Here is a 23,342-nt window from a genome sequence, read left to right as displayed (position 1 = left end):
GAGAGCAGCTTGTGGCAGATGTGATGTTTATTCACTATTAGCTAGTTCTAGGTTTAACACTGCCATTCTAATCAAAGCAAGTGTTAGATGTATCTGACATGCAAGGAACTTTGCAGCCACCCCATCATGTTTAAGCTGCTTCTGTCAAGTAGGAACAGCATAGCTCTGAATTACTAAGTCATATTTAAAAACTAATTATGCAGTTTACTGGAGGTCTGTATTCCCACATATCCATGTTTCTAATATGCATTGTGCTCCTTCAGTAGGTTACAAAGACCAGTGATTACAATAAGTGAGCTCATTAAGCATGCAGCTCCTTAGTCTTGCAAGCTGTTGCGATAAGCAGCTGTTGCAAGAGGGTGAAAGGTTGAATTATCAACTTGGACAGCACAGCTCTTCATTCAGCTGGCCCAGGAGAGAAAGTATTTGAGCAATAGCTCTGTTGCTGTGGAATATACCTTTGACTACAGCACATGAGCAAAACATGAGTGGTATTTCAGTGGCATGCTTCCCCACCCAGTAAGCAAGACACTCCCAGATATTAGTTGTCAAAAATTTATTATGAAAGCTTCAATAGCAGCAAATATTTTGGTAAAAATTGGTTATTAAACTAGTTCTGCAGAGTGACCCAATAACCCTGTTGAAGACCATCTGCTTTAGAGTCTCTATATTTGTTTTAGTAACCAGTCCATCAAATACTGATACTTTCTTCTGTGTTCTGCAGACAGCACCAACAGTTCCTAGTTACAGTACTCTGTCCAGTCATCCTGAAAAGTTTTGGCCCACTTTCCAACTTTCTCTCTGCCTTCTGAAACAGCTCCACTTGACCAGGAAACCTGCAATATTTCTTTCAGTTCCATGGTATATCAGCCTCTCCATGGCTGGGCCCTACAGATGCTCACCGGCGAGGCGAGCTGTTCTTCTTTCTCCTCCATAAGAGCCCACTGCGTGCCAGTCTGAGTGACTTTAATCCAGTCTCTTGACCAGGCTAATCCATGGAATCAGCAGCTTGTTGCACACTTCAGTGAACCCACGCCACATTAGGAATGCAACAAAGGTTTCAGCCACCCCAACACACCAGATCACCATCACTCAGGCAGGGTGATAGTCGGTACCCAGTCATTGAAGTTTCGTCTCTCTTCACAAAATGAGTTCAGCTTTTCTAGAGCTGGGTCCTTCCAACCATCTTCATTTGGGTTCTGCCAGAAAGAAAAAAGTTGCACACGCTATGAGTGCTGCCCAGCAGCTGAGGTCATCACAGTATTTACAGAAGCATTAGCTTAGGAAGCAAAGCGTTTTCAGATGTTTTTTGCTCTGACACAGACAATGCAGAAAGCAAGGATGTTACCCTTGTGGACAACAGAGGAAATCTACAGCTACCAGAAGCGTAGCCTATTAGTACCACTACTCCTCAGCTGACTTTCTGTACAGCATGCACCGAGGCACCTTTCCTTGCCCAGAAGGGAATCTGACTACCAGCAGGAAGCAAAGCTGCCCCAGAAAGGCTTTAACAGTCCCGTGCAGAGGTCGGTACGGCAATCACAGCGTGGGCGGGCAGCACCCCGAGCTCCGCTCGCTTCCCGAGGGACACCCACCGTGATGAGGATGCAGTGGAGATCCCGCGGCTCCCCGGATTCCTCGCCGGCCCCCACGACAGCAGCCAGCTTAGACACGTCGGTCACCCGCACGATGTCGATGTCGTTCTCGCAGCAGAAGGCTTGGATCAGGGTGAAGTGGATCTGCAGGGCGATGTCCCCCTCGTCCTCCTCGTCCGCGGCCAGCACGCAGAAAGCCACGTTGTCGGGGTCGCTACAAGAGGAGGGGGGAACGCTGCGGTGAGGCCGGCGGCAGCCCCGCAGCCCCGCCGGGCGCGCCCCGCACGCCGTACTTACACGTTCATCAGCTTGGCCGACTCGTAGACGCCGGCGGTGAGGCACCCGCGGCGCTGCGCCGACACCAGCAGCTCCTGGAGGGCTTTGCCCGCGCCCTGCATCCTGCGCGCCGGGAGAAGGCACAGAGTCAGCGCTGCGACGCTTCCCCGCGCGGCCGCCCCGCCGCCGCCGCCCCCGGCCCCGGCCCGCTCGGCGCCCGTACGTACCAGTCGTGCCCCGCAGGCCCCGGCTCCTGCCCGTGTGTCTCCTCGAGAGTCATAGCTGCTCCTCCCCGAGCTCTCTGCGGCAGCCGCGCGCCGGCCGCCCCTTTTATCGCGCACACGGCCGGCGCCTCCTGGCTTCCCATTGGCCGGCGCGGGAGAAAAGGCGGGGGGGGAGCTTTATTTTGGTAATCGGCGCGCGCCGGCGGGGGAATGGGGGGGGGGGGGGGGACGGGCGGCTCGTGCCCCGCGCGGGGTGGGGGGCGGGGAGGGGGCGAAGTCGGGGTGCGGGCACGCGCCGCTCCGCCCCTGCCCGGCGGGAGGGAGCGCGGCGGGGTCTGCGCGGGGCTTGGAACGGGAAAGGCAGGTGCTGCCAAAAAAATACAACAAACAAAAGAAGTTTTAGCGATGTGATTTCAGCAAAGTCCTGCTCCGGGGAAGGGGCAGCCGTTGCAGCCACCCGGGCTGTGGAGAAGGTCCTGCGGCCGTGAGGTGGGCACGGCCGGCCGTGGTCTCTGGGCTGTGTGAACCAAAGCGTGGCCGGCCGGTCGAGGGAGGTGATGATTTCTGTCTGCTCGGCACTCACGGGACAACAGCTATGTAGTCAGCCCGGTTTGGGCACCATCAGCACAGGAAATGTCACCGAACCGGACTAAGTTCGGACGAGGGCACCGGGGAGTCCAGGGCTGCGGCACTTTCCTGCCCTGCAGGCTGAGGGACCTGGGCTGGCTCAGGCTGGGCGGGCACGGTTCGGGGGACACCGAACAGCAGCCCCCCCAAAACCTGTCACATCAAGAAGACAGGGCCAGGATCGTCACAGGAATGCCTAGTGCAGAGATAAGAGGCACCGGCTGCAAGATGAATCAATACACTCGGGTGGGATGTAAGGAAAACGCTTTTCCCTCTGAGGACTGCCAAAGCAACGGAGCACACTGCCCAGGGAGGCTGTGCGGGCTCCGCTCTTGGCAGGGGTGCAAGCCCTGTCCAGTAGGACAAAGCCTTGAGAGACCTGATCTGAGCTCCCTGATGACCCTGCTGCAAGCAGGAGACCTCCTGAGGTGCCTTCTGGGCTATGATCATGTTGTCCTATGATCCTATCATTTTAAATTTCTTTTCCAGCTAATAGGCTACCAGTTAGCACTTGTCCACTCAGGGAACGCTTCTGACCGACACCAAGTAATTTTGTAGAGGTTGTGTAGAGCCACCTTGAGGTAGATCTATGTCTACTGCGAACCTGCGCCAGACCTTGCAGCAGGTTGCTGGGAGGTCTGTAACCTGTCATGCTTGCTGGCCCCTCGCCTCCGGTCACATCGTCCCCTTACAAATGTGTTTAAACCCACGCTCCGGGCCTATCCTTACCGTGCTTCTCTGGGAGTCCCACAGCAAGCATGGCTCGTCGGTGACTCCCTGTACCGTGTAACGCTGTCTGCTAGGTTGTTTCAGCATCTTTGAGCACCATAATTACAGAAGTGCCTGTCAAAATGAGCCACTCCAAGGGCTTGCAGTGTTTCTGCTTCCAGTTCTTTCTAGTTAGTGTCCTGGGCATCACTAATATGACAGCATTGGACTACGCAGTAATCTCTTAGTAAGCTTCCATTTTAAACTCATGACAACAGCAGGGTCTGCCAGATACATCCAGCCTCACTGAGAACATTTCTCAGGTGATATCTACGGAGCCTCTCAAGACTGGGAAAATGACTCTTCATTGTAAACAACAATTCTCAAGCCTAATGATCTTTTCCACCTTACTAACATGCACAGGCATTCTTGGTTCATGAATCCACACCAGTAACCTGGCACAATGAATCTGCTTAAGCAGTGCATAAATTCTTGGTTTGTTTTCCTTAAAAAATGTGTGAGAAGTTTTCAGAAAATTGTTTCCCTCTCCATATTCATGAAGTGGCAGTTTTCTCCACTTGTTGGAATGAGCATAGTGTAAGTGGAGTGGAGTGTTCTTTTTCGAAACATAAAAATCTTTCATTCGTCTGCTATTTTTTCTCTAAATATGTAAATGAGAAGGAATGAAGAAGAATAGCTTGAGTGGTACATAGCAGCTTCAGGTTTTCTCGTTAAATTGTATTAAATACACCAAATGGTACATGTCTTAGAAGTACTGAAGGGTCTATTTCTGATGTGTTACTGTTTCAGTGTGCATGATGAAACAGATGGAAACTCTAGGACTAACTCAGAGCTTTGAAAGATGCTTATTTCAACTATGACTTTGACAAGTTTCCCATTACAGTGGAAAGGAAAGTTACTTAAAATGGATCAAAATTATTAGGCCAAAGTAACTTGTAGTGGATTACAGTGCAAATGTAGAAGTGTAACATATATATAAGTACCTAAGTAATGTATGGAACCATATTAACGTATCACTGCTTTCACATGCAGCCTTCCAATTTTGGCTTAATGATGCAGCACCTTGAGGTCAGGCCTTCTTGTAACTGCACTTTTCAGTTTGCCCCATTATTCTTGGTACTGAAGGCCACGAAGCATTACCAGACAACTGATGGAGCTTATTTTAAACTCCAGAATCAACACTAGGCCTCCAATGCAGAAGAGGAGGTGCAGGAAGGAAAGATGTGCCTGCTCCAGATCCTGTTCCAGTTTTGAAGGCATCAGCTCCACAGACATGATACCTTTGATGTCTAATAAGCAAACTGAACTTAAGTGGAGGTCAGGCTCCGCTCCTTGCTTTCTTGGTCTTTTCCTCACTTGTTTTTTAGTACATCCATGAAAGAAAAAATGAAAAAAAAATTAAAAAAAAAGAAAAAATATGAAGAAAGGATTCAAAAAAATGAGAAATGAGATATCTATTTTTGTTTTCAGCAATCCTGGCCATGAACACCACAGTAAGGGTGCTGAATGTTTCTATCTGAAAGTGAAATTTACACCCTCCATTGCTAGAGGACACTTGGGCACACTTAGGTGTATTTAAGTGTCTTCACTATGCTTATATACCAAATACTGAACAAAAAAAATTAAATTCTGTAAATGCAGCCCAGTATAATCTATGCATTTGATGGAAAACTGGTAAGCACCAGATCTCTGGTGGATCAACTGCTGACTGCTAGAAGCCATCCTGTAGATCAAAGGCTGGGGACAGACTATCACATGGCAGCAGTACTCTGCCATGAATAAGTGGAATTGGCCCTTATACTTGACAACAGAGGTATAATGCCAGTGCCACTAATCCACGCCTTCCATAGCATGAAAAGACTCGCCTGCAAACGTTGGGTTTTTTTACTGGCACTTTTAGCACAGGAGCAAATAGCCTCAGCCAAACGCTATGCTGCATTTACAGTATAGTTGTGCCCTCTGGTGGACATATAAAATATGACTGCTACAAAAAATGAGTAACAAACCACTGGCAAACATTTGGTTCTTGTTTTCATATCCTCGATGCTTTCGGTGAAAATTATAAAAAAAAAAAAAAAAACCAGAAACAAAAACACACACAAAAAACCTCAACAAAACCAAACCAAAACAAAAACAACAAAAAAGAAACCAGTAAAAATAGTGTTTCCTGTAAGAAGAAATCCTCTAAAACAGACGCCTACTCCTATAAAATGTCAGATGCAGACTAACAGGGAAATAATAGTATATCAAATCACATCAAAGGCAAGTAACCTAGCAGAACAGAGCAGATAAAACTGTAGACAGTTTACACCTCTGTATAACTGGTAATAAAAATGATTATATCATTTTGTGAGGAAAATAGTATCTCCAGCTGGACAGCAGCAGACACAGACATTGCCTTTTGGCCTAAGTGAGAGGAGGTTCAAGTGTTCCACATGATAAAAGGCATGCAAGCACTGGTAAGAGCCAGCTGGTTTGGTGTTTTCCTGGTTCATGCTGCATTCCTGGACTTCCCATCAGAAAGATCCTTTTTGCCAAGATATACAAGTCCTTTCTGTTTAGATGGAGTACCCCTGGTTTCAAACCTTTCCCAATCCATCAGAGCTTCTCCTCATGCCATTCCAGTCCTCCCACCAATTCTCCACCTTTCAGCCCTGTTGTGTTCACCTAGCAAGCTTCCTTCTCCGGATATGGCATATCATAGAATCATAGAACCATAGAACAGTTTGGGTTGGAGACCTTAAAGATCATCTAGTTCCAACCTCCCTGCCATAGGCAGGGACACCTCCCACTTGATCAGGCTGCCCAAGGCCCCATCCAACCTGGCCTTGAAAACCTCTAGGGATGGGGCATCCACAACTTCCCTGAGCAACCTGTTCCATTCTTATGTCTAGCCTAAATCAACAGACTACCAGGGCGTATCAGGAAGATCTTGCTCTGCTGGAGAACTTCTGTTGTGTGTTCAGTGCAGTGGAAGAGTTTTCTGTGTCCTACGTTTGAATCTGTGCAGTCGTATTAAAGTACAAGGGGTTGCCTCTACACTCCTCAGACCACTAAAACTCAAAATGAATCATAAGTATATTAGAGGTGAGGAAATTAAAACCCCAGAAGATAAGTTGTTCAGTGCAAGCCCCAGAGTGAGTCATTAGCAAATGAATATGGAGCATGGGACTCCTGACTTCATAAAATCATAGAATAATAAAATAGTTTGTGTTGGAAGAGACCTTAAAGGCCATATACCTCCAACCCCCCCCGCCACAGGCAAACAAATCAAAAATGTCTCTATAAAACCTAGAAGTTTTAGGAAGTGGAGCTGTAGTCTCAGCTTCCTCTGCAAATCCTATGGCTATAATCAACCTGGTTTTTTGTTTCCATGAGTCCAACAGGTCACATATAGTATTTGTATTATTTCCTTCCACTGAACTTGACACAGATGCTGCTGATTGCTGATTCCCATGCCTAGTAAACCAGTCAGGTATTCCCACAAATATAACTGAAGGACAACAATTGGTATAGGATGGGCAACACTTAATTGGCTGCATAGGCCTGATTATTACAGAATGAGCATAGGGCCTTAATTTATGACATCTTTTCAGGTTTTGTGCTAAAATGGGCAGAAGCACCTCTTGCATTAATTTTGGGGGTTTTGAGGTTTTATACAGAGAAAGTCACACCACATCAAGTAGCCAAAAGGGTTTGTTTGTACACTGCTAGTGTATTTTTCCTCATACAGATCATAGAATCATAGAATAGTTTGGGTTAGAAGGGACCTTAAAGATCATCTAGTTCCATGGCCCCCTGCCATGGGCAGGAACACCTCCCACTTGATCAGGCTGCCCAAGGCCCCAACCAACCTGGCCTTGAAAACCTCCAGGGATGGGGCAGCCACAACTTCCCTTGGCAACCTGTTCCAGTGCCTCACCACTCTCATGGTGAAGGAATTCTTCGTTTCGTCTAGCCTAAATCTCCCCTCTCCAGTTTATACCCATTGCCCCTCATCATTACAAGCCTTTGTGAACAGTCGCTCCCCAGCTTTCTTGTAGGCCCCTTTCAGGTACAGGAATGTTGCTATAAGATCTCCTCAGAGCATCCTCTTCTCCAGGCTGAACAACCCTAATTTGCTATTCTCAAAATAAAGGAAGAAACCAGAAATTTTAATTTAATAATAGAGAACCATCTTTCTAATAATGGATGAATGTTCTTCTACTGTTCTAAGAAAAGAAAGGATTGTTTTAGAATCATAGAATCATAGAATAGTTTAGGTGGAGAGGACCTTTAATCTAGGGATGTAGTCCAATCTCCCTGTAATCATTGGGGACTTCTTCAACTAGATTACGTTTCACAGAGCTCCATCTAACTTGACCATGAATGTTTTCAGGGATGGTGCATCTACCATCTCCCTGGGCAACCTGTTCCAGTATCTCACCACCCTCAGCAAAAAAAAATTCTTCCTTACAGGTTGTTTAAATCTACCTTCTTTTAGTTTAAAAATATTACCTCCTATTCTATCCCAACAGGCTCTGCTAAAAAGTTTGACTCCATCTTTCTTACAGGCCACTTTTAAGTATTGAAATGCCTCAATAAAGTCTCTCCAGTCTTCTCCAGGCTGAACAACTCCAACTCTCCCAGCCTTTTCTCATAGGTGTTCCATCCCTCTGATTATTTTTGTGGCACTCCTCTGGGTCCATGTACTTCATTGTATTCAGATAATTTCTCAGGCTGCACTATGATTTCATTTCACTTAAGTGCTGCAACAGCAATGTATCCCTTGTGGTCTCCCAGCATCCCACTTCTGAGCACTAGGCCAGGGCTGTTCAAAAGTCCTTAGCAGTGTCCCCAAGGAATCTGCTTTTGAGGAGGCAGGGATCCACAAGCATTGGTCAGTTTTGGAGAACCAGTGCTTAAAAGTACAAGAGCAAGCAATCCCATTGTGCTGCAGGGCAGACCACCAGCTTAGTTGAACAGGGAACTCTTTCTGGAACTCAGGAGGAAAAAGAGATTGGATAAATTCTAGAGGCAAGGTCAGGCTTTGCAGGAAGATTACAGAGCTGTCATTCTTACATGCAGAGAGGCAGCCTGAAAGGCCAAAATTCAGGTGGAGTTGCAACTGGCTATTGCTGCACCAGACAACAAGAAAGGATTTGTAAAGAACACTAATAGCAGGAAAATGCTCCCCCCCCAAAAAATAGGGCCCATACTTGTTGAACATATGTGATGCTGGTGGATGAGAAGCTCAACATCAGCCCGCAATGTGCATTTGCAGCCAAGAAAGCCAACATATCCTGGGCTGCATAAAAAGAAGTATGACCAGCAGACTGAGGGAGGTGATTCACTCCCTCTACTCTGCTCTCATACTCACCTCCAAGTGAGTACTGTGTTCATTTCTGGAGTCCTCAGCACAGGAAGGACATGGCTCTGTTAGAGGGAGTGCAGAGAGGGCCACAAAGATAATCAGAGGGTTGGAATATGTATAAATTACAGGTTTCTCTCAACACATTAGATGTTCATCTGGCAGGAGGGATTGGGGCAGGGGGGGCTGGGAGGGGGGACAGGACACAAACAGGTGTATATAATATGGGGATTGGCAGATAACCTTCCCTTGAAGTGTATGTTGTGATCAGTTACTATATGGGGCATGGGCATAATACTGTTTTCAGAAATTGTGGATACCTAATATCTGTTTGACTCTGGTCAGTTTGTTTATGACCCTGTATATGACAGAAGGGCAGCACACTAGACTGGTAGATGCTCTGATTGATGATTAGAAGTTAAGTATCCACAACAACACCATAATCTCCATCAGTGACGATTTATGCCTGGCCCCTGACATCTGTTCTGAGGATCACGTATGTTGTTAGTAATAAACAAGCCTGAAGCAAAAGATGCAGTAATCCTCCATGTGGCTACCAGAATGTAATTTTTCCCTTGTTTCATCTACCTCCTGTAAGGAGTAGGTGGCAGAGTCTCTGACCGGGAATCTCTCTCAAGCCCAAATTATATTGGCGTTTGTTCTTGAGTAGGGCCACCTATTGCCTACTTGTATCGGCTGAACAGAGAGGGCATCTAGTGCTGTCCATGCCAGTGTGGTATGTAGTTTGAACCACAGATATTCCCAGGGAGACCTTCTAGCAACCGTGGGAATGGAAGCCAGGATGTAGAAGACCTTTGAGCAAAGCCTTTTGTGTCCAGCTGAACAGCAGCAGCAGCTCCACCACTGGCCCTGGTTTTGCCTAGGCAGAGCAGCTATATTTGGCACCAAGTCCAGTTTTAAAGAGGTGGACTGTGCACCCTGGGCTTTCAGGGGTTAGTGATAGAAAGCAGATTTGGCTAAGCTGTGGGGAAGCATCACTCAAAGTCTGAGACTACTCTAGACATTCCCTTAAGCAAGAATTCTGTTTTGGTAATGTATCTAGCAAAAGCTCAGGCACACACTCACACAGAGGCTGGAAGAACAAGAACTTTGTCCTTCAACTTGCACTCACCTAGTCTCTGCCTTTATGAGTCTTTCTGTGGCTGTATACCCAAAGCTGCGCACAATATCTTTAACTGGGAAGGCAGTGGCTCTTCAAAGTCCCTGATGAGTTTATTGAACTGTGTTTCCTCCTCTCATGACTCCACATTTGGTAATTCATTTCAGGTCTGAATGTCTCATTTTCCAGAATGCATCTCTGTCTCTGTAATTTGTCTCCTAGTGATAAGAAAGGCCATTAGCAAGCTCCTTTGGCTTGTGTCCCCAAAATTTCTGAGAAAAGGATAAGGATGCTAAAGTAGGCTTTCATGAGTTATCTTGCACAGTGATTTCATCTCTGTTTTCAGGGGTGAAGAATGAGTGAAATTACCAGGAGACATACACTATTTAGTTTCTTGTTTTGTATTCCTCATTAATCTGCTGAATAGATGAGCCTTAAGGAGAAGAAATAGATCTATCTGCTACTACAAGAAACACCAGAAACAAAAAAAATACATTAAGATGAAGTTCTCATACTTGTCATGTAATGCAAAATAGTTTAGATATTTGTTATTGTATGTAAGAGTTTAAAATTTTGGTACTGATATTCAGTTATTCATTCAAATAATATTCATTATTTAATATTTTTTTAGCAACAAGGATATAATGTAATGGTGGCTGCCAAGTTCAGGGTAAATCTCAGCCTTCATTTGCTAAACTCAGTTGCCTGACTTCTACTTAAATAGAAGCAATCATTCCATGAAATTAAGTTTTCCTCTGAAAAATACATAAAAAACCTGCCCTCACATTGTGCTTCTTTCTTTTTCAGGTGTTATCAATAATGAAAAGAAATACAGCTTCTTGGTTGCTATCCTGCAGCCCTGTTATTAACAGAAAACCAGCAAAACCTCAAGGCAGCATCTATAACCTCACCAGTTAAATCCAGATAGGATGATTGAATACCGCCAGCAGCAGTGATTGTTCTTCGGATATTTTTTGCAGAATCATGGTGTGATTGGGGTTTCTAGAGACCTCTGGACTGCATCTGATCCAGATCCCTGCTTGAGCAGGCTGCCCAGAACCATGTCCAGATGGGTTTTGAATACCTCCCAAGTATGGAGACACCAACAGCTCTCTGGACAACCTGTGACAGCATTTAGCCAGCCTCACAGTAAAAAAAAAGTGTTTCCTGATGTTCAGACATGTTTCTGTGCTTCAGTTTGTGCCTGCTATCTCTGGTTCTGTCACTGGGCACCACTGGAAAAAGCCCAGCTCAATCCTGTTTGCATGCTGCCCTTGGGTTTTTATATACATGGATGAGATGCCCCCAAGCCTTCTCTTCTCCAGGCTGAACAGTCCCAGCTTGTTCAGCCTTTCCTCTTTCATTTTAGCAAAATGGATGTACTTGCTAGTAAAAACAGCTGAGTGTATCAAGCTTTGTCTGGCAGTGGGAAATGCTGAACACCAGACGCCAACAGCTATTAGCTCTTTTAGCTGCATGCCATCAGCTTTTCTATTTTAAATGATTTACAAGTGAGCAATGTTTTGCTGACTAACAATCTAAATATACACACAAAAAAAATTAGTTTTGGTGAAACAGCACATATTGGTTCTTGTTAATACTGACAATTTTCGCGGTTGTAAAGCAAGGGTGTTGAATATTGTCACCGGCTGGGAAGGACCTCCCTGACACACTAAAATCCACTGCTGTCACTCTCGGCAGCCAGTAGACTAGTAAACAAAGCTGGTTTTTTGAGCGATAAAGCTTTCTCATCGAGGCAGAGGGCGCTCTCCCTCCTGCCGGTTCTCGCCGGGTAGCGCTCAGGCTACAGAGGAGGGCAAGGATCTGCTTTGTTTTACACACGCTCTCGTTTTTGCCAGCGGTGCTCTCCCACCAACCTCTGGCAGGCTGGGGAATTAGGAAAAGAGATGGTCCTCCTCCCGCAGTGGTTGCTTAGCACGCCGGAGGTTATGTGCGAGTAAGGACTTCCACAGGAGTGACTTCAACAGCGCCGTTCGCAAGGTGTCACCCACGGATTACACTCCTGCAGATCTGCTGAACACAGCTTCTTAAGTGACTTCTGGAAACCTTTGGAAATCCTTTCAATAGCGTTGGGATTTCTCTTACCCACAGGTAAGCAGGTCATCCATGTCTCACAAGTGAAACAAACACTGAGCGTGTACTTACTGGTCACTCCTCCAGTAAGCACACCTAAAAGGTTTCCACTGCCATCACTTTCTGAAATTAAGTATGAATTACATTCCTTTCTCTTTTATTCTTAGTAATTTAGAATCAGCATACAAAGCAGTAAAAACAGGATAGATTTTTGCATACCTGAGCCTAATAAAATGCTTCACAGAACCAGGAAGAAATAAGAAAACCGATTCCCTGTTGCACCTGCAAAGCCTCAGAGAACAGAGGATTATGTCTGCCAACCACCTATAGAAAGTGTTACTTTTGAAAGCTGAAAGTAGCCTGGAACGAAAGAACAAACAACTGTTATGGCAGCAAATCATGCACTAGGCAACATCAACTTGGTTTATACAGTATCCTACTCCCACAACTTAGAATTGAATGTAGTTAACATTCCAGTACCTTAAGACCTGCATATATTGTATGGTGTGTATTAAGGTTATACTTACTTTTCAGGAAACTGCTTCTTCAATCATTTCTGTTCATGGCTTAAGTAACTTGAAAGTAACTTGAAAGGAATGTTGCAACAGCACTGCTTGCAAATGAAACAACCTAAATGTGGATTAAATTCTCGCACACTCCAGATCTATATGTTTGTTCCATCACCTAGGTTTGGAGTGTGTTTAGCACTATCCTGACAATTTTCTGACACATCCATAACAGACAGAAAGAAGTTAATAGCATCCCATCTGCAGTCAGACAGCCTCAGATCCCTGCAATTAGATGCTATCATTGCATTTGTGCTTGTAAAACATCTGAAGGATCCTATAATTTCATTCATTAGCAAACCCGCAAGTCTGGTTAAAATTATACTAGAGTAAAAGCTGAATAAATATTTGTAATTCTACACAACAGTTAAGATTATGATGATGATTATAATAATAGTAATAATTAATAAAGCTGAAGGTTTCACATATTGGGTTTTTTCCCAGCACCAAAATGCAGGAGAAGAAAATCTGCAATACTTGAAGTGAAAGCAGGAAAAGAAGTTTCACATTGTATGATTTGTGCACCCTCCCCCCAACAAGACACTTTCTCCCTTGGATCTCCCACTCTTCCTTCCGCCTCTGCTCGCACCAGTTCCCCCAGCACACGTGTAGGCACCAGCCTCTTATGGGTCACTGCACTCTTACTGAAGTCATGCTGCTCCCTAGACAAAATCACAAAACCCTTTTACCTGATTTCCTTGGTAAACATACCTCTTGCACATCCCTACTCTTCCCTGCACAGCTGGCTGACACACGGTAAATTCTCTACTTGCATGACACAGACCTTACATCAGCAAATTAAGAATGAAGTTTGTAGCTTGACCAAAAAGAAAAACACAAACGAAATCAAAACCCAAGGGGAAAAAAATGCATTTGATGTGAATAATGTGAAGCCTTTTGCTCTGCTTTCTCATTCAGGGGTCTCAGGCAGCAAAACAGAAACAAGATATTTTAGTTTCTCATTTTGCAGACTAGACGCCACCCTTTGACAACACAGCCCTATCTGCACAGCACAACATGGCCTGGCACCTTTCATTTACTCAACATACAGTATATACCAGAGTCCACCCACAAAGCCCTGCTGGCTGCACGCAGATCCTGTGGAACATCACTGGAATATGGCATATGACCAAAAGGTAGTGTCATCTATGCACTAACACTCCCTAAAATTTCACAATATTATTTCACAAAGAAACCTCCAGAAGTCTGTGAGAATACACCATTAATTCTTCACATCAAGTTTGCTGCTGCACCAAAAGCTGTAACGGTTTTGCACTACATTACTAGCGCAAAAGTCACAAAACCTCACAATCATTTGGTGCATTTTTGAGGATGCTTTTGACCTGGAAAAGCCTCTTGCATTGCCTAGCTGGAAGAGGGAGTTGTTTTACCTCTATTCGTCATTGGGGAGAAGTTACAGGAGGAGACTTAGGCTGGCTATGTCCTACCCTGCATCCCTGTGTTACAGGAGGCCCACCAGCCTTCACTGCAGTCTTCTGCTGACAAACAAAGAGCAAGAGTCAACTCCTCTGTTGCCTGTTTAACTCAACACCTGCAACTGGATAATGCAGAACGGACACTCCATGCACGTAGTCTGGCTTCACTGGTTGCAGGGGTTTGTGGACATTATATGGGAATGAATGAGATATTGAGTTTATTTTAGGCAGCTTGAGGCTGGAAGTCTGGTCCCTAGTGTCACTTATCAGGGAATGATACAGTGTCTTGGATCTAACAGCCTTCACGGAACATTTCGGCTCATCTTCTTATAATGAATTCAGTTAATTTTGTTAAACTAGAATAGCAGACAGCCCAAGGACACACACTAAACCTGAAAATTATTTGCAAGAGTCTGACTTATGCATATTGTAGCTGCTGGGGCTAGCTCAAGACAAGGAAAACATGCACATGACAAAGAAAGAAAGGCAGCTTCTGAGGAAGACCTGTATAATCGAATTGCCTGCAACCCAAACTTAGTGCTATCCCTTGAAATGAGTGTTCATCTTCTTATGACATAGCAAAAAGCAAATATAAAGTAAACCACTGTACTTTGTCTCAGGTTTAACAGGCAGGGCAGTTCAGCTTTGTTTTTTAATTTACTGTTGCTCTTGAATCTACAGAAATAGTATCATCATGGGAAAAAAAGAAATTACTCTTCTAACCCAATTTAAAACAGTTTTGGCTGACTTTCAGAGTCTAGAGAATAATATTTAACACATTGTATCAGCTATGTAGTTTTGCACAAGATAACTAGTGTACGTTTGGAGCAGTGGGAGGCAGGACCCAATTGCACTAGTTTTCTGCTTAATGCGTGAGACCATGCAGGCTTGTATGTACAAATGTTTAGCCTTATATCTCTGAGGAATATGTTTTGCATCCTAATCAGAGAATGGGAGCCTATGGTGCAATTAGGCTTATTCACAGAGTACCCCTGTTCTTTTAGGAACTGTAGCACTCTGCAGTGTTCAGCTTCCCTGGTAGCCTATATAACTTGTTTCAAGATCTGTGGGCTGGTTGCTTTGAAATACACATTTCAGTAATAGATAAAGAGCCTAGCTCAGCATATTTAACTTACCTGTTCCCATCGCAGCATACCGTTACACCAAGAGGCGAAGTCACCCCTACATTTAACTTGCTAGAAATTCAGTTTTCCTTTCAGTGATAGACACTGTTGAAGGGCACCATTTGTAAAGAGGATACTTTTCAGGTTCAGCTGTAAAATACTTCCAGTGGACAATAGTTTCCCATGTATGGTTGCTTTTTGCACTTCCTGGTTAGAGAGTTCTTAATTCTATCAGTAGGGGGCTGCAATCATTCTGAATAATGCCAATTGTTACTGGGTTTTAATCAGCGTGTGATGGAGGATAAAATCCTTCACTCAGCCAATTGCATCTTGTATCAGCCACTCCACTCCCTCCTGTGATGGATGTCAGGTTCAGGAGCATTTAGTGCCCCACTCATCCCATTTCCTCTTTTAAAAGATTGGCTTTCTTCCAACCCCTTTCAATTTCTCCACTGCTCCATTTTTTATTTTTCATTGTGTCGACAGTAATGGTTCCGAGTGCTCTTTGGCCAGTTCCTGGAAGTTATCCAATTATGCAGGTTTTTAAACACTGAACTTTAATGCCTGTCGTTTAATATCCTCCCTAGTCACTTGCTAATGGAATAGAAGGTAATCATCATTGTGTTCTTACATATTTCACACATCCATCAAAGACTAAAATGCCTCTTCCACAGAGAAGCCGTTCCAGATCGCTTGTCTCTGTTGGTGACCCTCAGCATGACAGCCAGGTGCCTGAGGCAATGTGAAGGCAGGTCTGAGGCTATACCAAAATGCCACCTTGAAGTCTCACAGGAGAGGAGTCCTTAACTCCAAAACAACTTGTTTCACTTTTTCTTGTATTATTTCATGTATCCCCTTACTTGGCCACAGGACCTCCTTGTTATCCAATGCAGCCACAAGAAAAACAGCCCTGCTTTTCCAATTAACACCAGGGAGCAAGTCAGTGGTCTCATAGACTCTCACCCTGAGCTAGAATTTTCCCCAATTACCTTGCTGTCGTCCCCAGGAGCCCAATCCTGGATCCAGAAAGCATTGCATTAAGCACTGGAATAGGAGGGCAGTGCCATCCCTGACCCAAAGGAGAGCAGTGGACCTCATCTGGATCTAATCAAGCAGCCTCAACAACATTGTCCCCTGCAGCTGAACGGAGCAGCCCCAAGAACTCATCAAATCTTACCTCACTGTCGGTAACTCAGTCAGCCTGGTAAATAGTGTTCTGATGACAGTGAGTGATAACATCAGAAGATGGACAGAAAGTCTAAATTGTGTGGCATGCAGGGTAGTGGTCTCCATAAACCCGCAGCCTGAAGTTGCATTTAATACTTGTTCCTCCTTTCTTGAATGTCTGCTGTCTCTGCTTCCCCCAAAACACCGATGCTCAAAACATCCTTCTTTTTAAAGGATGACCTAGGATCAGAGATAGGCTGAAACTAACCATGCCCTCAAATGCACCCTGATTTCTCTCACCCAGATAAACTTTGAAAAACAGTATTGGAAACAAGGGGATTTCTAGTTGCAGCTGATTGCCCAAAGCTAGAAAGATTCTGTTCTCCAGAGCTATAAAGAAATATCATTGTTCTCAGACAATAAGAAACAATTATCTCTAACTTTGGACAGTGGTTTTCATCAGTGGATCTAAATGGAGATAAGCATTATCATGATTCCTATTTTACAGAGGTGTAAACTGGAGTACAGAGAGGCTGAGAAGCCTGTGGTCACTCATTTGGCCAGCAGTGGAGATATAATCATCTGATTTCCAGTCAGATGCTCTAGACACTAACCTACCTACAGAAGTAAAACTTATTTAAAGAAACATGTTTCCTGATTGATAGTTCACAATCACATGAATGCATAACCAACAAACAGACAAAATGACTGTTTTTTTTAAAATGCAGTCCTTTTTTATCTTTCTTTCTGTGCAATTGTCTATGAGATCTGTGTTCTCACGCTTAGACAATCTAACGGAGAGGATGTTAACAACTGCAAAAATTTCCACAGAGATCTGTGGATTTTCCAACAATGTCTGACTATCCATTTAATTCAGCTTACTTGTGAGAGAGAGATAGGATTTTACTGTTAGTTACACTAACCTCAGGCCTGCTGACACACATTTTCAAAGCTGTTTGTAGCAGGAAAATCCTGAGGCTGGGTCTGACAAGAGAATGGCAGCATATTGCTAACACACAGTATGAGGAGCTGATGGTGCTAAAATGTATTAACTTCCACAGAGCAGCTTGAAGCTTCCATGTTGTCCTGACAGTAAAAAATGCTGCCTAGGAAATAGTGCTTGCTGCTGACACTCCTGATGGCAGTTATATCCACCAGCATCACTTTTCTTGCTCTCACAAAACAGATGGAATATTCCAGCTCCAACCGCTACATATCTCTGCAGTCCCTGGGGATAGCAGTAGTGATCATAACCAACCCTCCAGGCATGAAACTGTCAGTAACTTGAGCAGTATCAGTCTATCCATTACTAAAACATGGATTAAGGAAACACTACATTTCCACACTGAGACCAAACTTTGCTAGAAAACACCCAAGATGAAGTAAGAGGGGAAATAAAAGTTTCCTCCAAATGCCAGAGACATTTAAGCAGGACACAGAAGTACAAATATTTACAGCAAGAAACATGTAGCTTTGGCAGTAAATTTTCCCTTTCAAACTTTGATGCAAATTGGAAATTATGTCCTTGATATAGATTCATGCTTCAGTGATGTAACTGGGAGAAAACTTAATGGACTTTTAAGAATTATATATATCAAACTTTATAAATGCACTTTTTGGATGAAACTGTCTGAACAGGCTGATTCTTTCCTCTGTGTCACAGGTCCACATCCCTAGACTCCAGGAGAGCTGTACAGCGGGAAATATACCTAATCTGTGTGGTTTGCTATTACTTAATCCTGTGCAAACAGGAAAACTGGCAACTATAGAAAAGTAAGACTTTTCCCAAGTGCATTTCAATTCAGCATTTTTTTTTCCAAATGGCTGTAACTGTAGGAATAATTTCATATTCTGTTTTGTAATTTACATGATAAATTAAATCCTTCGCTGCAAACCATAACTTTGCAAGGAGGAGCCTGTGGGGTAGATTAGCAAAGACATGCACAGAATTCAAGTGCTGCAGTGATTTTTAAAAACTTGATCCTTGGAAAAAGGTTAGTAAGTTTATGTTATGTCCTGTGGCTGCTGATAAATTGTGCTGGAAGTTCTTGGTGCTTCAGACTGGCAATGCAAAACACCCATCTCACAGAGTCACAAAAAGCAAACACTGAGCACCAAAAACATGTAAAATGTTGTACCACTTCAGAGGCTAAATCTGGGTCAGAGCTACCAGAAGTCAGCATTCTGAACCCTCTTCTGAAAAATGGCTCAACCTAATGCCTCTTGGTGCAATACTGAGATTATTTACAATACAGAAAGCAATGCAAGAGCTGAGGCCAGGAATAAAACTCAGGAGACTGAATATGTGAGCTCTGGATCTTGCTCCAGATGATGTTTCCGTGTATGGTGTAAGAGATGTTAAGCTCAAGAACAGGATGCAGAGTTGCCCGCTTCCCTTATCAGTAGGCTACCACGTCACCCCGTCTTGAATTCCCTCCCTTTTGTTCTTATTCAGGCTTAGATATTGAAATCAAAGGACTATTGTTACAGAAAATCACTTTTTTATCAGTCACAGAATCACAGAATCACAGAATAACCAGGTTGGAAGAGACCCACCGGATCACCGAGTCCAACCGTTCCTACCAAACACTAAACCATATCCCTCAGCACCTCGTCCACCCGTGCCTTAAACACCTCCAGGGAAGGTGACTCAACCACCTCCCTGGGCAGCCTGTTCCAGTGCCCAATGACCCTTTCTGTAAAGAATTTTTTCCTAACGTCTAGCCTAAACCTCCCCTGGCGGAGCTTGAGGCCATTCCCTCTTGTCCTCCTCTTCTCCAGGCTAAACAACCCCAGCTCTCTCAGCCGCTCCTCATAAGGCCTGTTCTCCAGCCCTTTCACCAGCTTTGTTGCTCTTCTCTGGACTCTCTCCAGAGCCTCAACATCCTTCTTGTGGTGAGGGGCCCAGAACTGAACACAGGATTCAAGGAGCGGTCTCACCAGTGCCGAGTACAGGGGGAGAATAACCTCCCTGGACCTGCTGGTCACGCAGTTTCTGATACAAGCCAAGATGCCATTGGCCTTCTTGGCCACCTGGGCACACTGCTGGCTCATGTTCGGTTGGCTGTCAACCAACACCCCCAAGTCCCTCTCCTCCAGGCAGCTTTCTAGACAGACTTCTCCTAGTCTGTAGCACTACATAGGGTTCTTGTGCCCCAGGTGCAGGACGTGGCACTTGACCTTGTTAAACCTCATCCCATTGGACTCTGCCCAGCGGTCCAGCCTGTTCAGATCCCTTTGCAGAGCCTCCCTACCCTCCAGCAGATCAACACTTCCACCCAGCTTAGTGTCATCTGCAAACTTGCTAAGGGTGCACTCAATGCCTTCATCCAGGTCATTGATAAAGACATTGAACAGGGCTGGACCCAGCACTGAGCCCTGGGGAACCCCACTTGTCACTGGCCTCCAGCTGGATTTCACACCCTTTACCACCACTCTCTGGGCCCGGCCATCCAACCAGTTTTCCACCCAGGAGAGTGCGCGCCTGCCCAGGCCAGAGGCGGACAGTTTCTCAAGCAGAATGCTGTGAGAAGCTCTGTCAAAGGCTTTACTGAAGTCCAGGAAGATACATCCACAGCCTTTCCCTCATCCAGCAGCCGAGTCACTTTGTCATAGAAGGCGATCAGGTTAGTTTGGCAAGACCTGCCTTTTGTGAACCCATGTTGACTGGGCCTGATCACCCGGTTCTCTTGCATGTGCTTCATGATAGCACTCAAGATCACCTGCTCTATGACTTTCCCTGGCACTGAGGTCAGACAGACAGGCCTGTAGTTCCCTGGATCCTCCCTGCGACCCTTCTTGTAAATGGGCACAACATCAGCCAGCCTCCAGTCCAGTGGAACTTCCCCAGTCTTCCAGGACTGTTGGAAGATGATGGAAAGGGGTTTGGCCAGCACATCCGCCAGCTCCTTCAATACCCTTGGATGAATCCCATCCGGCCCCATAGACTTGTGGGTGTCTAGCTGGGCTAGCAAGGCTCTGACCACCTCCTCTTGGATCACGGGAGCCTCATTTTGCTCCTCTAGCTCCTGGGTTTGTACACAGACAGAACAACTTTCTTTACAATTAAAGACTGAGGCAAAGAAGGCATTAAGTACCTCAGCCTTTTCCTCATCCCCTGTCACTGTTGTTCCTTCTGCATCCAATAGGGACTGTATGGTCTCCCTAGTCCTCCTTTTATTATTTATATATTTATAGAAGGATTTTTTGTTATCTTTCACAGACTTGGCCAATCTGATTTCTAGTTGAGCCTTAGCCCTTCTGATTTTTTCTCTACACAATCTCACTTCCCTCCTGTAGTCCACCCAAGAGGCCTGTGCCCTCTTCCAGAGCCCATAAACATTTATCTTCTTCTTGATATCACTCAAGATGTCTCTGTTCAACCAAGCTGGCTTTCTCCCCTGCCGGCTTTTTTTCCAGAACATGGGGATGGCTTTCTCCTGAGCTGCTAGGATTTCCCTTTTGAAGAACTCCCAGCCCTCATGGGCTCCCTTGCCCTTAAGTACTGTCTCCCACGAGACTTTGCCAACCAGCCTTCTGAAAAGTCTGCCCTCTGGAAATTTAATGCTACTGTCCTACTAACCACCCTCTTCACTTCACCTAGAACTGAAAACCCTATCACCTCATGATCACTTTGTCCTAGGCATCCACCTACTGCCACATCCCCTACAAGGCCGTCTCTGTTCACAAACAGCAGGTCCAGGAGGGCACCTTCCCTTGTTGGTTCATTCACCAGCTGTGCAAGGAAGTTGTCTTCCATGCACTCCAGGAACCTCCTAGGCTACTTCCATTCTGCTCTATTGTACTTCCAGCAGGTATCAGGAAGCTTGAAGTCTCCCACAAGAACAAGAGGCATTAATCTAGAGATTAACCCCAGCTGTTTATAGAAGAGCTCATCAGCTGCTTCTCCTTGTCTGGGTGGTCTGTAACAGACTCCCATCACAAAATCTACCTTCTGGTGGGCTCCTCTGATTTTAACCCACAGGCACTCAATCTCCTCATCACCACAATCCATCTCAACACAGTCCAAGTCCTCCCTTACAAAGAGGGCTACCCCACCTCCTCTCCTACCCTTCCTATCCCGCCTGAAGATTTTGTACCCCACCATAGCTGTACTCCAGTTGTATGAGTTGTCCCACTATGTTTCTGTGATGGCAACAACATCATAGGCTCCTTGCCCTATGACAGCTTCCAGCTCTTCCTTCTTATACCCCATGCTGTGTGCATTGGTGTAAATGCACTTCAGCTGAGCTGCCAAGCCTTCAGCCCTCTTAGAGGGAACAGAGTTCATTCCCAATTGCCTGGTGACTGGAGTAGCTAGCACCAGAGTGCCCGTATCTCCCTTAGCACCCCCAGGTGTGTTCTCCCCCACTTTTTGTGTGGTGATGTACTGGTGGTCCTCACCAGCACACCCTCTCCAAATCACCATTGCCCCACGTCCAGGGTCGTTCCTGTCTAGCCTGGTCTCAACCCTCTCCCCCTTCACATCTAGTTTAAAGCTCAATTTATGAGCTTAGCTGGGTTTTTAGCAAGGGCTTTAGCCCCGCTAGGAGACATACGTGTCCCATCCTTAGCAACAAAGCCTGGGGGTGCGTGAGCCACCCCATGATCAAAGAAGCCAAAGCCCCTCTCCTCACACCAGGCTCGGAGCCAGGCATTAATTGAATTCTTCTTCCTGACTTCCAGCTCCTCTCTATTTAGCATTGGGATGAAGCAGAATACTATTTGTGCCCCAGAGCCCTCCATCATTTTCCCAATGGCCCTGAAGTCTTTCTTGATGGCTTTGGTCTTTCTGTTTACTAGATCATCGTTCCCAGTTTGGACTACTATCAGAGGATAGTAGTCTGTCTCGTGGACCAGGGAAGGAAGTTTTCTAGCTACCTCCTTCACTGATGCCCCCAGTAAGATGCAGACCTCTCTGTGGAGCAGGTCCGGTCTGCAAATGGGTCCCTCTATTCCTTTTAGGAGGGAGTCTCCTACAACAGTCACCCTCCTCTTCTTAATGGAGGATGTTTTTATGTTTTTCTGAGGATGGTACTGCCTAGGCAAGGATTCTAGGCTGTGGGAGCCATCATCCTCATCCTCAGGGTTGGATTCCACCTGCTGCACCTGGTACTTGTTCACCAGGGGGATCTGGGGTTTTGGTGTCTGGGTGAGGGGAGCAGGTTTCCTTCGTCTGGCAGGAACTTGCTGCCATTCCCCATCTCTTGTAACCCCAACCTTGCAGTTTGCAGGTGGATGGTGTTTGGACATACCAGCTCCAGCAGGCTGCCGAGTTAGTGAGAGGGCACTACTCCACTGGTCTATCTCCCTCTCACACTCCCTGATGGTCCTCAGCCTCTTTACCTCCTCCTTTAACTCCTCCACCACGTGAAGGAGTTTGCCCACTCGAGCACAGCTTTCACGAGTGGAGCCAGTACCAGAGGCACGAGCTGGTGTGGGAGGGGGCCACTGCCTGCAGCCCAGGGTCTGCGTAGCTGCGTGCACACACTGTGGCTCTGTCTGGGTGGCAGCATCCATCCTGTCTGCTGCAGCACACAGAGCAGCTTTAATCTTCTGCTGGGTGTCCACCATAGTCTTCGGTGTCTTCTGTCTAGTCTCTAGGTCCTCTCTGCGCCCTGCCTGCTTGCCCTGCCTGCTCAAACTGCCACTCAAACTGCCCCGTGCCTCCCCGCTCCTCTTTGCCACACTCCTCTTTGCCATGCTCCAGGTCACAGTGCTCCCAGGGGGACTGAGGTAAAGATGGGAAAGCACTGCCTGTAGAAAGCACTGCAGCATGGTCTTGACTCCAAACCTGAAGACTGTTCTTCAGGTGTGTTTCTATGCAGACAGCAGGAATGCCTCAGAGAGCCATGCAGCCCTGTCTGCTGACACATCTCATGAAAAGCCCAGGATGACAGCCGGATGCAGAACTGCAGTCAGAGAAACTAATTTCACAGAAACAAAGCATTCCATAATTACAAAAAATACAGGATTATCTATATCTGTTTGCTTCAGAACATCATAAGAACAGGGTCTGGAAGCAAGAACTAAAG

At 45.7% G+C, this 23,342-nt stretch overlaps 1 protein-coding gene across 1 annotated transcript; it reads right to left on the bottom strand.

Annotated features, from left to right (window-relative positions):
• Positions 1-539: 539 nt before the first annotated feature.
• GADD45G (growth arrest and DNA damage inducible gamma) lies at positions 540-2,161 on the bottom strand. Its single transcript, XM_069879844.1, has 4 exons — positions 2,099-2,161; positions 1,893-1,994; positions 1,596-1,809; positions 540-1,199 (listed from the first exon to the last, which is right to left on the bottom strand). The coding sequence occupies exons 1-4, from the start codon at positions 2,149-2,151 to the stop codon at positions 1,089-1,091; spliced, it is 480 nt and encodes a 159-aa protein (XP_069735945.1). The 5' UTR covers positions 2,152-2,161; the 3' UTR covers positions 540-1,088.
• Between the last annotated feature and the right edge of the window lie 21,181 nt (positions 2,162-23,342).

Source organism: Phaenicophaeus curvirostris, chromosome Z (assembly GCF_032191515.1).
Source record: "Phaenicophaeus curvirostris isolate KB17595 chromosome Z, BPBGC_Pcur_1.0, whole genome shotgun sequence".
NCBI classification, from domain to species: domain Eukaryota; kingdom Metazoa; phylum Chordata; class Aves; order Cuculiformes; family Cuculidae; genus Phaenicophaeus; species Phaenicophaeus curvirostris.
The sequence above is the reverse complement of the archived record's forward strand: the minus strand, read 5'-3'. Positions and strand labels throughout refer to the sequence as shown.